Source organism: Carcharodon carcharias, chromosome 16, assembly GCF_017639515.1.
Source record: "Carcharodon carcharias isolate sCarCar2 chromosome 16, sCarCar2.pri, whole genome shotgun sequence".
In the NCBI taxonomy this organism is placed as follows: Eukaryota; Metazoa; Chordata; class Chondrichthyes; order Lamniformes; family Lamnidae; genus Carcharodon; species Carcharodon carcharias.
The window spans coordinates 109,135,031-109,148,801 of NC_054482.1; the positions used below are offsets into that span (position 1 = coordinate 109,135,031).

At 44.1% G+C, this 13,771-nt stretch overlaps 1 protein-coding gene across 1 annotated transcript in view; it reads right to left on the minus strand.

Moving 5' to 3' along the window:
* Nucleotides 1–3,025: 3,025 nt before the first annotated feature.
* The window catches only part of adgrl4 (adhesion G protein-coupled receptor L4), a 132,879-nt gene continuing 122,133 nt past the window's right edge, over nt 3,026–13,771 (minus strand). Inside the window, exon 15 of the mRNA XM_041208878.1 lies at nt 3,026–5,115. Within this exon, the coding sequence (XP_041064812.1) occupies nt 5,053–5,115 (63 nt within the window). The 3' untranslated portion in view covers nt 3,026–5,052. The remainder of the gene's footprint in view (nt 5,116–13,771) is intronic.

The following is a 13,771-nucleotide window of genomic DNA, read 5'->3' on the forward strand; positions in this document are numbered from 1 at the left end:
ATGCCTTCTGAGTGGTAATGCAGTAAACTGTTGTAAGCATGACTTATCAAGGGCACTGGTTTAGTAAGTTGGCTTCCTTGCGTCAGAAGGACATTCCAACCCATTTTTAGCGCTTGCATGGCCAATGGGAAGTCTCGTGTCCCTCAACCTGTGGCCTTGGCGGGACTGGATAGGCCTGTATTGTTTTCTTTAGAACAGAGGAGGCTGAGAGTAGAACGAATAAAGTGTATAAAACTATCAGGGATCTAGATGGAGTGGACAACCTCTTGGTTGAGTGTTGATAACCAGGGGGCATAGATCTGAATTAAGAGGTATGAACTTGAGGGGGGATTTGAGAGCATAAGAACATAAGAAATAGGAGCAAAAGTAGGCCATTTGGCCCCTCACGTCTACCCCACCATTCAATAAGATCATGGCTGATCAGCCCCAGGCTTCAACCCCTCTTTAGTGTCAGCTCCTCATAGCGCTCAACTCCCCAGTATTTCAAAAATCTATCTACCTCCTCTTTAAATGCTTTCAGTGATCTAGCCTCCACAACTCTCTGGGGTAGAGAATTCTAGGCATTCACTACCCTCTGAGAGAAGAAATCCCTTCGCATTTCAGTTTTAAATGAGTGTGCCCTTATTCTGTAACTATGGGCAGCATTTTCCTGTCAGCGAGTGAGGGGGGCTTGCCAATGCGTAAAATGACACCGTGAACAGTCAAAGGCCTATTAAGGCCATTTGAAACCTAATTAACTCTATTTAATGAGCTGCCTGTCTGACCTTAAGGCTGGCGGGCAGGTGAAGAGCCCAGGCGGCCTTCGCATTTTTCATGAAACCTCATCCATGGGCAGGACGAGTTTTCAGGAGGTGTTTTAAAATCTAATAAAAATTTACACATTTATTCTTTGACATATCCCAGCTCATGTGGTACTGTCACATGAGGGAACGTGTTTTAAAGCTTTAAAAACCTTTATTTAGAAGTTTAACACTGAAACAAATCTCCCTGAGGCAGATCCGTGCGTCAGGGAGATTTCTGCGCTCTTTCGTGTGCGTGCGTGAAAGAGCGCGGGGAACTACTCAGGGAATCCCCCTCCCCCCTCCACCCCACCCTCACAGGGAGCGGTCAGCGCTTCCGGGAGCGCGTCATGATGGGCGGGCCTTAATTGGCCCCCCTCCACGTAAAATGGCAACACAGACCCGATTGGGGGTGCTGATCGGGTTTGCGCCTGCCCTCCCCTGCACAACACCCACCCGACAGGGGGAAATTTCTGGCCTATGCCCCCTAGTTCCAGATTCCCTCGCTAGTGGAAATATCTTCTCAACATTACCCAGTCAAGCCCCTTCAGAATCTTGTACGTTTCAATAAGATCGCCCCTCATTCTTCTAAACTCTAATGAATAAAGGCCTAACCTGTTTCGCCACTCTTGATAAGTCAACCCCTTCATCCCAGGAATCAGGAATTCTTTTGAACTGCCTCCAATGCCAGTATATTCTTTCTTAAATACCGGGACCAAAACTGTATACAGTACTCCAGGTGCAGCCTTACCCACAACCTGTACAGTTGTAACAAGACTTCCGTATTTTTAAACTCCAACCCCCTAGCAATACAGGCCAAAATTCCATTTGCCTTCTTAATTACTTGCTGCATCTGTATGCTAACTTTTTGTGTTTCAGATCCCTCTGTGCTGCACTTTTTTGTAGTCTCTCTCCATTTAAATAATAACCTGCCTTTTGATTTTTCCTGCCAAAGTGCATGACCTCACACTTTCCTACATTAAACTCCATCTGCCAGGTTTTTGCCCACTCAGTCAACCTGTCTATACCCCTTTGCAGATTCCTTATGTCCTCATCACAACACACTACCTATTTTTGTTTTGTCAGCAAATTTGGATACATTACATTCTGCTCCCTCCTCCGAGTCCTTAATACAGATAGTAAATAATTGAGGCCCTAGGACTGATCCCTGTGGCACTCCACTGGTTACATTTTCCCAACCTGAATAAGACCCATTAATCACTACTTTCTGTCTTCTGTGTGTTAACCAAACCTCAATCCATGCTAATACATTACCGCCAATACCATGAGCTCCTATCTTGTGCAATAGCCTTTTATGTGGCACCTTATTGAAAGCCTTCTGGAAATCCAAATACACTATGTCTACCAGTTCCCCTTTATCAACCCTGTTTGTTATATCCTCAAAGAACTCGAGCAAATTTGTCAAACATGATTTCCCTTTTACAAAACCATGTTGACTCTGTTTGATTGTGTTTATCTTTTCTAAATGTCCTGCTATTTCTTTCTTAATAATGGACTCTTAACATTTTCCCGATGACAGAGGGGAATTTTTTTTCACCCAGAGGGTGGTGGAGGTCTAGAAAGGGTGTCACAGGCAGAAACCATCATACGGACTTGAAGTGCCATAGCCTATAAGGGTATTTACCAAGAGCCAGAATGTGGGATTAGGCTGGATGCCTCCTTGTTGGCCGGTGCAGACGAGATGTGTCAAATGGCCTCCATCTTTGGTGTAAACCTCAGGTACCATGCTCAGGATTTCATAAGCTGGCAGTGCTTCACATTGGCAGCATGACCTTGGCAAAATTGAACCACTTGGCTCTTGTTGGCCCATGGATACCTCACCTGAATGGCTATTCCCTGGGCATTTACTCCCAGCATTTATTGCCCTTTCCTAGCTCTGAGGAGGTGGTGGTGAGGCGCCATCTTGGATTCTGATGAAGGTGCACCAACAGGGCTGTCAGGTAGGGAGATCAGGGATTTTGATCCCCTGACAGTGAAGGATCAAAAACAAGCCTGCCACAGTATAGGCTCAAAGTGATTCCCAGTTTCCGAGCTGGCCAAACAAGGCTGTTCTGGAAAGCAACTATCAGCGACTTGGATTTGTCTTTTAATGCTGTAATTCAGCACTGGTGCCGAAAAGATTAAATTATGCAAAACAGTTTTATTGCTGTTGTATATTTACATGGATCACCCAAGAAAGCAATTTAATATCTTTAATTAAAAAGCATAAATGGAAATGAGCCAGATTTCTTTTTTTGCAGACAGTTCCTCTGTTTTCAGATAAATATATTTACATTAAAAAACCCTTCACCAAAATACCAATCAGTTGAAGCTCTTTAGAACAAAATCTCGTCTTCCAAACCTCTATGGCCTTTTCCCTCACCTTATTTGAAACTCTATTGCCAAGAGCCTGGGATCGAGTCTTTGCTCAGAAGATTGACTTTGTTGAATCACAGGATACAATGTTGTTAAGCTACAAGTCCATGGAATAAATTAGTTTAACATTTAACAGCAGGCCAGTGTTATATTCACCAAGTTTCTCGTCAAACAGTTATGAAATTTTTATTTGGTTATGAATATAAAAACATGTTTTGAAGTGCATTACCTCTTTTATTGAAATTCAGAGGGAATTACTCTAAAATAACAGTTTGAAGCATATAGCTACAATGCTCTGATTGTCACACTCAATGGAATGCCATGCGACTTGGTGTATGAGCTAATTGACTCAGGATAGGCAACACAAACGGACCCATGTTGTAATACCATTGGCTCTCTACTGCATGCCGGCTTGGCTCAGTTAGTCACACATTTGCCTTTGAATCAATGGGTTGAGGGCACAAAGTTAAAGTCATAGTCGAGACCCACACCTCGGTGCAGCGATATTGTAGCTGTCACCCTTTGGTGGAAACCGAGGTTTTATTTGCTCATTTGGGCAGAAGTTAAGAGTTTCATGGCACCTAAAGAAAAAAGAGTTCTCGCTGAGACCTGGCCATGATTAGGTATGGGTGGTAAGTTGGTAGGGTAACAGGCAGGGTAATATCAAGAGATTACCTTGTCAACAGATTTTTAAAGTATCAGATTTGGGATATGGGCATCACTAGCAAGACCACCAATTATTGTCCATCCCGAACTGCTGCAATCCATGTGATGAAGGAGTTCCCACTGTGCTGGTGTGACTAATCTAGGCAATAAGGATAATCTAGCAGCCTGGAGACAATACCGGACTGGAGCTAAGTGACAGACTGCTGAAGGACACCAAACCACTTGATAGAATGAAGAACTTGCTATCCTCTATCTTATAGTCTTATGTAAAAGAGATGGCACAGATTGTGATAAGCTGAGTGGCCTTCGTCTGTGCCATCTTTATGATGAAACAGGTTTCTACACATCACCTCTCCTCATTCAATCTTTGTATTAATTTCAGTCATTGACCAAGATCCAATTCATTTCCTCTCCTTGCTTTTCCAAAATTCATTCACAGGATGTGGGCTTCACTGGCAGGGTCAGCATTTATTGCCCATCCCTAATTGCCCTTGAGAAGGTGAGCTGCCTTCTTGAACCACTGCAGGTCCCTGTGGTGTAGGTACACCCACAGTGCTGTTTGGAAGGGAGTTCCAGGATTTTGACCCAGCGACAGTGAAGGAACGGTGATATATTTCTAAGTCAGGTTGGTGAGTGATTTTAAACAAGCACACAGCCATGGCGGGAAGGAAGAGGAGAAATTCCTTGTGTACTTTGTTTAATGCAAAGTGAAAGAAGGTCTGGTTTTAATTCTTAATTACCAGGTTGCATTCTCAAAAACTGTGTGATTCAGAGCTTCATGTTTCCATGCGAACAGCATGTTGTCCCTTTCTTAATTAGAAGAGGAACTGCATTCCTGGAAAAATTAAAACCCAAACCTGGAAGTTACAATTAACTGACCTGGTAGGTGATTACTTCACATATTTAAGATGACATTCTGTCTTTCTGAGCGGTCATTTTGATGGAGACATTGTTTAAACATCTTCGGTAAGAAACAATCTAAGCTATGGAAAGATATTTAGAAGCTGGAAGAGGGAACAGGTTCAATTGGTTCCTATTGAGTTGTAAGGATTCTAAGGAATTTCTGCGAGCAGTGCTCTCCTCTGCCCTGCCACCCCATTCAACCCAAATTTAAAGCTTTAAATAAATTATAATCTTAACAAATCAACATCGCCAGCGGCTCTTCTGAAATGCACCCTTTCTTCTCTTTATCTTCTTCCATTTAATTTCCGTCTCCTTCCCTCAATCCATTTCATCTCAGGCACTCAAAGCAACAGGGCACGTTTTTAAATAACCTGTAGTACTCTTTCTGGATCTGTTAAAGAAATTCACAAAGATAAATGAATTTCATTAGTTATTTAACGTGCGTTTCTAAGATACCAAGCGTGAGATAAATGGAATCATGGAATCTTACAGAATTGATCCATTGTGTCTGTGCTGTCTCTCCGAAAGAAATATCCACGCCCTGTTTCCTAAACAGCAACTTCACTTCATGTATCTCATTGGCAGTAAATTGCTTTGGTATATGCTCAGAGGTTATGATAGGTGCTATGAAAATGCAAGTTCTTTCTTGGCCACTGCTCCACATTGCTGTTGGACTATTTCACCTATAATTATTATTTAAATGGACTCAGGATGATAGAATGTTACAGCACAAAGGAGGCCATTCAGCCCATTGTGGGTGGGCTAGCTCTTGAAAGAGCATTCCAATTAGTCCAACTTCCTCTGCTCTTTCCCCATAACCCTGTAATGGTTTTCTTTTTCAAGTTAAGTTCCCTTTTGAATCTGTTTCCGCTGTCCTTTCAGGCAGTACATTATAACAACAAATGTCATTAAAAAAAAAGTTTACTCATCTTCTCACCAGTTCTTTTACAATATGTGGACTAGATACTGCAAAGGCTATGGGCCCTGGCAACATCCCAACAATAGTACTGAAGACTTGTGCTCCAGAACTAGCCGCACCTATAGCCAAGCTGTTCCAGTACAGCTATGACACTGGCATCTACCCAACAATGTGAAAAAGTGCCCAGGTATGTCCTCTCCACAAAAAGCACGACAAATCCAATCCATCCACCTACTCCCCCATCGGTCTACTCTCGATCGTCAGGAAAGTGATGGAAGGGGTAATCAACAGTGCTATTAAGTAGCACTTGCTTAGCAATAATCTGCTCACTCATATGCAGTTTGGATTCTGCCAAGGCCACTTCACTCCTGACCACATTGCAGCCTTGATCCAAACTTGGACAAAGGAGCTGAACTCAACAGGTGTGACTGTCTTTGACATCACGGCAGCATTTGGTTGAGTGTGGCATCAAGGAGCCCTTGCCAAATTGAGGTCAATATAAATCAGGGGAAAAGCTCTCCACTGGTTGGCAGACCGAATACACAGGAAGATTGATGGATGCCAATCATCTCAGTCCCTAGGCACAACAATCTTCAGCTGATTCATCAATGGCCTTCCTTCCATCATAAGGTCAGAAGTGGGGACATTTGCTGATGATTGCATAAAGTTCAGCACCATTCGTGACTCCTCAGATACTGAAGCAGTCCATGTCCAAAAGCAGCAAGGCCTGGATAACAGTCAGGCTTGGGAATGGTAAGTGACAAGTAACATTCGTGCCACACAAGTGCCAGGCAATTGCCATCTCCAACAAGAGAGAAGCTAACCATCACCCCTTGACATTCAATGACATTACCATTGCTACACCTCCCACTATCAACAAACTGGGGATTACCATTGACCGGAAAGTGAATTGGACCAGCCATATAAAGACTGTGGCTATGTGGCTACAAGAGCAGCTCAAAGGTTGAGGATTCTGAGGAGAGTAACTTACTTCCTGACTGTCCAAAACCTGTCCGCCATCACAAGGCACGAGTCAGGACTGTGATGGAATACTCTTGATTTGTCTGAATAAGTATGGCTCCGCCAACACTCAAGAAGCTTGACACTATCCAGGACAAAGCAGTCCGCTTGGCACCCAATCCATCAACTTTGTGGAGTTCCCCAGGGATCAGTATTGGGACCCTTGCTCTTCCATGTATATATTAATGATCTACGCTGTGGTGTGCAGGGCATGATTTCAAAATTTGAAGATGATATGAAGACTGGAAACTTTGCCAAATGTGATAAGGATAGTCTTGAACTTCAAAAGGACATAGACTTGTTGGTGAATTGGGCAGGCAAGTGGCAGATGAAGTTCAATGCAGAGAAGCGTGAGGTGATTTATTTTGGCAGGAAGAAAATGGAGAGACAGTATAAAATAAAGGGAGAGTCTCTAAAGATGCAGGAACATAGGGACCTCAGTGTTTATGTACATAAGTCACTAAAGATGGCAGGGTATGCTGAGAGAGCAGTTAATAAAGCATATAGTGTCTTAGGCTTTATTAATAGGGGAATTGAGTACAAGAGTAAGGAAGACATGTTGAAGACAACAGTTAGGCCTCATCTGGAGTACTGCACCATACTTGAGGAAGGATGTGAAGGCATTGGAGAGAGTACAGAGGAGATTCACAAGAATGATTCCAGGGATGAAAAACTATAGCTATGAGGATAGATTGGAGAGGTTGGGACTGTTTCCCTTGGAGAAAAGAAGGCTGAGAGGAGACTTGATAGAGGTAACTGAGGGGTATGGACAGGGTAAATAGTGAGAAACTGTTCACACTCAAGAGAGTATCAAGAACTAGGGGACACATAATCAAAATAATTTGTAAAGAGAGTAAAAGTGATGTGAGGAAAGATTTTTTCACCCAAAGGGTGGTTGGAGTCTGGAACGATCTTCCTGAGAGGGTGTTGGAGGCAGGTTCAATCGAGGTATTCAAAAGGGAGTTGGATTGCTACCTGAAAAGAAAGAAAGTGAAAGGTTACGGGGATAAGGCAGGGGAGTGGGACTAGGTACAATGCTCTTTTAGAGAGCCAGTTCAGACTTGATGGGCTAAATGGCCTCCTCCTACACTGTAAAGATTCTGTGATTCTGTTTATCCCTGGAATCATTCTTGTGAATCTCCCCTGTACTCTCTTCATGCCTTCACATCCTTCCTTAAGCATGGTGCCCAGAACTGAATGCAGTACTCCAGATGAGGCCTAACCATTGTCTTCAACATGACTTCCTTACTCTTGTACTTAATGCCCCTACTAATAAAGCCTAAGATAGTATATGCTTTATTAACTGCTCTCTCAACATGCCATCAATGGTGCATAGTGGCAGCAGGGTGTACTATCTATAAGATGCACTGCAGCAACTCTTCAAGGCTCCTTTGACAGCACCTTTCAAATCTGAGACCTCTACCACCTTGCAGGACAAGGGCGGCAGGCGCATGGGAACACCGCCAGCTGGAAGATTCCCTCCAAGCCACACACTATCCTGACTCGGAACTAGGTTGCCGTTCCTACACTGTCATTGAGTCAAAACGCTGGAATTCCTTTCACAACAGCATTGTAGGTATATCTGCACCAGATGGACTACAGCAGTTCAAGAAGGTGGTGAGCCATCTCTATCTTGTGGGTAATTAGGAATGGACAATAAGTCCTGGCCTTGCCAGTGATGGCCTCATCCCATGAATGAATAAAAATAAACATGGACTGCTTTATCACAAATGAATATTGTGATAGAGTTAATAGGGTCATTTCATTAATCTTGAACCTCTCAAAGGGAGAGTAAGCTAGAGAGTGTGAATTGATACTTACAATGCTGTGGCTCCAACTCCAACTCACCCCTTCTATTTAGAGCATGAGTTGATGAATTTACCCTTGTATAAGACTTTAAATCAGGCAGAGGAGAAAAGGAATCTAAGGCTACAGAAATCGTTAAAAAATAGCAAGTTGACAAGGCCATAAACAATGCAAACCAAGCGCTGGGATCCATTTCCAGGCGGATAAAGCTGAAATTCAGGGAAGCTATATTAAATTTGTTTAGATTCTAGGCTAGGCCACACTTGGGAGTACCAAGTACAGCTCTAGTCTCCATATTATAAGAAGGAGATAGAGGCACTGGAGAAAAGGATTTACATGGATGATACCACAGCTGAGAGATTATTGCTATCGGCAAGATTGAACAGGCTGGGGCTCTTTCTGCTAGAAAAGAGAAATCTGAGGGGTAACTTGGGAGGGGCCTTTATAAATATAAAGGTCTTTGATTGGGTAGAACCTGGCGGAAGGATGCAGAGAATAAAGGTATTTCCACTTGTGAGGATAGCAACCCTGGGGCCATAAATATAAGATAGTCATGATCAAATCCAATGAGCAATTCAGGAGAGGCTTCTTTACTGAGAGAAGGGTTAGAATGTGGAACTTGGCACAACAGGGAGTAGGTTAGGGAATAGTATCAATGTCTGGCAACCCAGCTAATTGCTGATCGGGTGAGATGAAGGTAAGGTTAGGCAGAAGCCACATGTGGAACATGGACGTGGCCTGGACCAGTGGGGTCAAGTGACTTTTTTCTCTGCTACAGGGAGAGACACAGTAGCCAGAATGGGTTCTACCCGTGTTGTAGCTTCTCAGAATCTATGATAGACATTTACAGATGGGATAATGAAGTTTCTTCGATATTTATAATGCAGCAGCTTAACGTCAAAGTGAAGTGTGAAGTGACTGTTGACATGAGGAAAATGAGACATAAAACTGAGAAGAAAATTGATAGTAACGATTAAAGGAGAAATGTCTAAAAATATTGATTAGAGAGTTAGCGTGTCATCTGCTCATATTCTTTGACCTTGCCCCAGTATGGGCGATGAAACCTTTTGCTCACCATAATTGGTTATCTCCACATTGCACCATTGAAAAAAAAACGTTGTCAAGCTCAGCTAATGTTGACACACACCTTTCCAAATCAATAAACTTTAAACAGCCGAATGTATATTGTGTGCCAAGATCTATCAGGGAATCCTTGCTAAATAAGAGCTGTAATGAGGACAGAAATTACTACTGGGAAAATGATTTCAAATCTGTTTACTATTTAGTTAGGTGGTGACCTTTTTCTGCCTAAGTGATCTTGCCACAAACTATTACCGCAAGGTTAACCCTCAGCAATTAACCTACAGGGAGAAATAAAACAGATGTTTAAGTCAGTCAGCAGTGCTGATCTTGAACACAGAAACCTAAGAAAGAAACCACACAGTCAGGATCAGTGATGAAGGGGATAACCGGCTGATGCACTTGAAGGCAAATGCCTTTCAATCATGTTAGCAATGAACATAACCATTCTGAATCGCTTCTATCTGTTGTATTAGCAACAGTGCTTTGGTTCACACTTCTTCTTTTGCTACATGAAGTCATTAAATTCTTTGCACACAGGCATTTAGGTGCTGAAGGCGTGCATTAGCATGACAAGGTCAAAGGCTGGCTTGTTTTTTTAAAATTCATTCATGGGCTGTGGGCTTCGCTGGCTGGGCCCAGCATTTATTGCCCATCCCTAGTTGCCCTTGAGAAGGTGGTGGTGAGCTGCCTTCTTGAACCGCTGCAGTCCCTGTGGTGTAAGTACACCTACTGTGCTGTTAGGGAGGGAGTTCCAGGATTTTGACCCAGCGACAGTGAAGGAACAGCGATATATTTCCAAGTCAGGATTGTGAGTGACTTGGAGGGGAACTTCTAAGTGGTGGTGTTCCCATCTATCTGCTGCCCTTGTCCTTCTAGATGGTAGTGTCTTGGGTTTGGAAGGTGCTGTCAAAAGGGCCTTGGTGAACTCCTGCAGTGCATCTTGTAGATGGTACACACTGCTGCTGCTGCGCGTCAGTGGTGGAGGGAGTGAATGTTTGTGGATGGGGTGCCAATCAAGTGGGCTGCTTTATCCTGGATGGTGTCAAGCTTCTTGAGTGTTGTGGCAGCTGCACTCATCCAGGCAAGTGGGGAGTATTCCATCACACTCCTGACTTGTGCCTTGTAGATGGTGGACAGGTGTTGGGAGTAAGGAGGTGAGTTACTCGTTGCACTATTCTTAGCCTCTGACCTGCTCTTGTTGCCGCAGTATTTATATGGCTAGTCCAGTTCAGTTTCTGGTCAATGGTAACCCCCAGGATATTGACAGTGAGGGATTCAGTGATGGTAATGCCATTGAACATCAAGGGGCAATGGTTGGATTCTCTCTTGTTGGAAATGGTCATTGCCTGACACTTGTGAAGTGTGAATATTACTTGCCACTTGTCAGCCCAAGCCTGGATATTGTCCAGGTCTTGCTGCATTTGGACATAGACTGCTTCAGTATCTGAGGAGTCGCGAATGGTGCTGAACATTGCACAATCATCAGCGAACATCCCTACTTCTGACCTTATGATGGAAAGAAGGTCATTGATGAAGCAGCTGAAGAAAGTTGGGCCAAGGACACTATCCTGAGGGACTCCTGCAGTGATGTCCTGGAGCTGAAATGACTGACCTCCAACAACCACAATCTTTATGCTAGGTATAACTCCAACCAGCAGAGAGTTTCCCCCTGATTCCCATTGCCTCCTGTTTTGCAATGATTCCTTGACGCCACATTCGGTCAAATGCTGCCTTGATGTCAAGAGCAGTCACCTCGCGAGTTCAGTTGTTTTGTCCATGTTTGAACCAAGGCTGTAATGAGGTCAGGAGCTGACAGAACCCAAACTGGGTGCCAATGAGCAGTTTATCGCTAAGCAAGTGCCGCTTGATAGCACTATTGTTGACCTTCCATTACTTTACTGACGATCAAGAGTAGACTGATGGGGCGGTAATTGGCTGGGTTGGATTTGTCCTGTTTTTGTGTACAGGACATACCTGGGCAATTTTCCACACAGCGAGGTAGATGCCAGTGTTGTAGCTGCACTGGACCAGCTTGGCTAAGGGTGTGGCAAGTTCTGGAGCACAAGACATCAGTGCTATTGCCAGAATATTGTCAGGGCCTATAGCTTTTGCAGTATCCAGTAACTTCAGCCATTTGATATCATGTGGGGTGAATCGAATTGGTTCAATACTGACCTCTGTGATGCTGGGGACATCCAGAGGAGGCCAAGACAGATCATCCACTCGGCACTTCTGGCTGAAGATTCTAGAAAATGCTTCAGCCTTATCTTTTGCACTGATGTGCTGGGCTCCTCCATCATTGAGGATGGGGATATTTGTGGAGCATCCTCCTCCAGTGAGCTGTTTAATTGTCCACCACCATTCACAACTGGATGTGGCAGGGCTGCAGAGCTTCGATCTGGTCGTTGGTTGTGGGATCGCTTAGCTCTGTCCATCACTTGCTGCTTAGCTGTTTGGAACGCAGGTAGTCCTGTGTTATAGCTTCACCAGGTTGTCACCTCATTTAGGTGTGCCTGGTGCTGCTCCTGGCATGCCCTCCTCCTGCACTCTTCATTGAACCAGGGTTGATCCCCTGGCTTGATGGTAATGGTAGAGTGGGGGATATGCCGGGCTGTGAGGTTACAGATTTAAAAAAGAGCGCAGAGAGCGAGGAGACTTCATTTTAAAAAGATCAGGGAGAGCGGGGAGACTTTGTTTTAGAAAGAGTACGGAGAGTGGGGAGGGTTCATTTTAAAAAGATCAAGGAGAGCGGGGAGAGTTCGTTTTAAAAAAGATCGGGGAGATCGGGGAGACTTCATGTGAGACCAGTGGCGAAATAACCTCACGAACCACAGTGTGACATGAGTGCAGGGAAGGCTGCTGATTGGTGAGTAGGATTGGTGAGTATTCCTAGTCTTTAAAGTAAAAGTAGAAGTAAGGTCTTTAGTTTGTGTTTAGGTCTCTAGTCTTTTTTTTCTCCGTCTTTTGCTTAAAAATGGCTTGTTAAGTATAAGATCGATAATGGTATAAAATATAAGTACAATAAAGTTTAAAGAGCAGGGTATTCAAGTGTAAAGAGCAGAGATACTAGAGTAATTAATTAATAAATTAAATGAAATATGACAGTGATGACAGGACGGGTGATGTGTTGCTGCTGCAGCATGTGGGAGCTGCTGGAGAGCAAGGTGATCCAGAGTCAACACATCTGTAGTAAGTGTTTGCAGCCCAAGGAACTTCGGATCTGAGTTGAGGAGCTGGAATCTGAGCTGCAAGCACTGCACCACATCAGGGAAGGGGGAAAGTTACCTGGACACTGGTCCAGGAGGCAGTCACACCACTCAGATTAGGTCATTCAAATTTTTCTGTGATCAGAGACTAGAGGGTGCGACTGCAGATGAGGCAGGTAAAGGGAAACAGGTGTAGTATTTGAGGAGCTTTGACCCCTGAAATTATCCAACAGTTGTGAGGTTTTTGCAAGCTGTGTGGATGAGAGCGGGGAACATGAGCGAATGGACCATGGCACTATGGTACAGGGAGCCATTCAAGTAGTGGGAGGAAATAGGAACCTAGTAGTGCAAGGGGAGAGTATAATTAGGGGTATAGATACTGTCCACTGCTTCCCATGAGCTTGAGTCCCAAAGGCTGGGTTGCCTGTCCAGTGCCAGGGTTAAGGACCTTTCCTCAGGGCTGGAGACGAACTTGGAGTGTGAGGGGAGGGATCCATTTGTCATTGTCCATGTTGGTACCATTGACATTGGCAGGACTAGAAAGGAGGTTCTGTTGAAAGAATTTGAACAGTTAGGATCTAAATGAGAAAACAGAATCTCCAAGGGAATAATCTCAGGATTACTACCTGAGCCATGGGCAAACTGGCATAGGGTAAATAAAGTCAAGGAGTTAATTGCGTGGCTCAGAGATTGGGGTGGGTGGAATGGGTTTCAGTTCATGGGACACTGGCACCAGTACTGGGGTAGAAGGGAGCTGTTCCGGTGGGACGGGCTTCACTTGAACTGTGCTGGGACCACTGTCCTGGCAAACCGAATAACTAGGGCTGTAGAAGGAGCTTTAAACTAAATAGGTTGGGGGGGGAATGGTTCTGGAGATGGGATATGTAGGCTTACAAAGCAAAAGCATATGGCCACATTGCAGGGGAGCTATTTTGCAGAGTGTGACAGAAAGGGATAGATTGTACAAGTGAAAAAATGGGAGCACATAGGATCAAAGGGGTGAAAATGGCAAA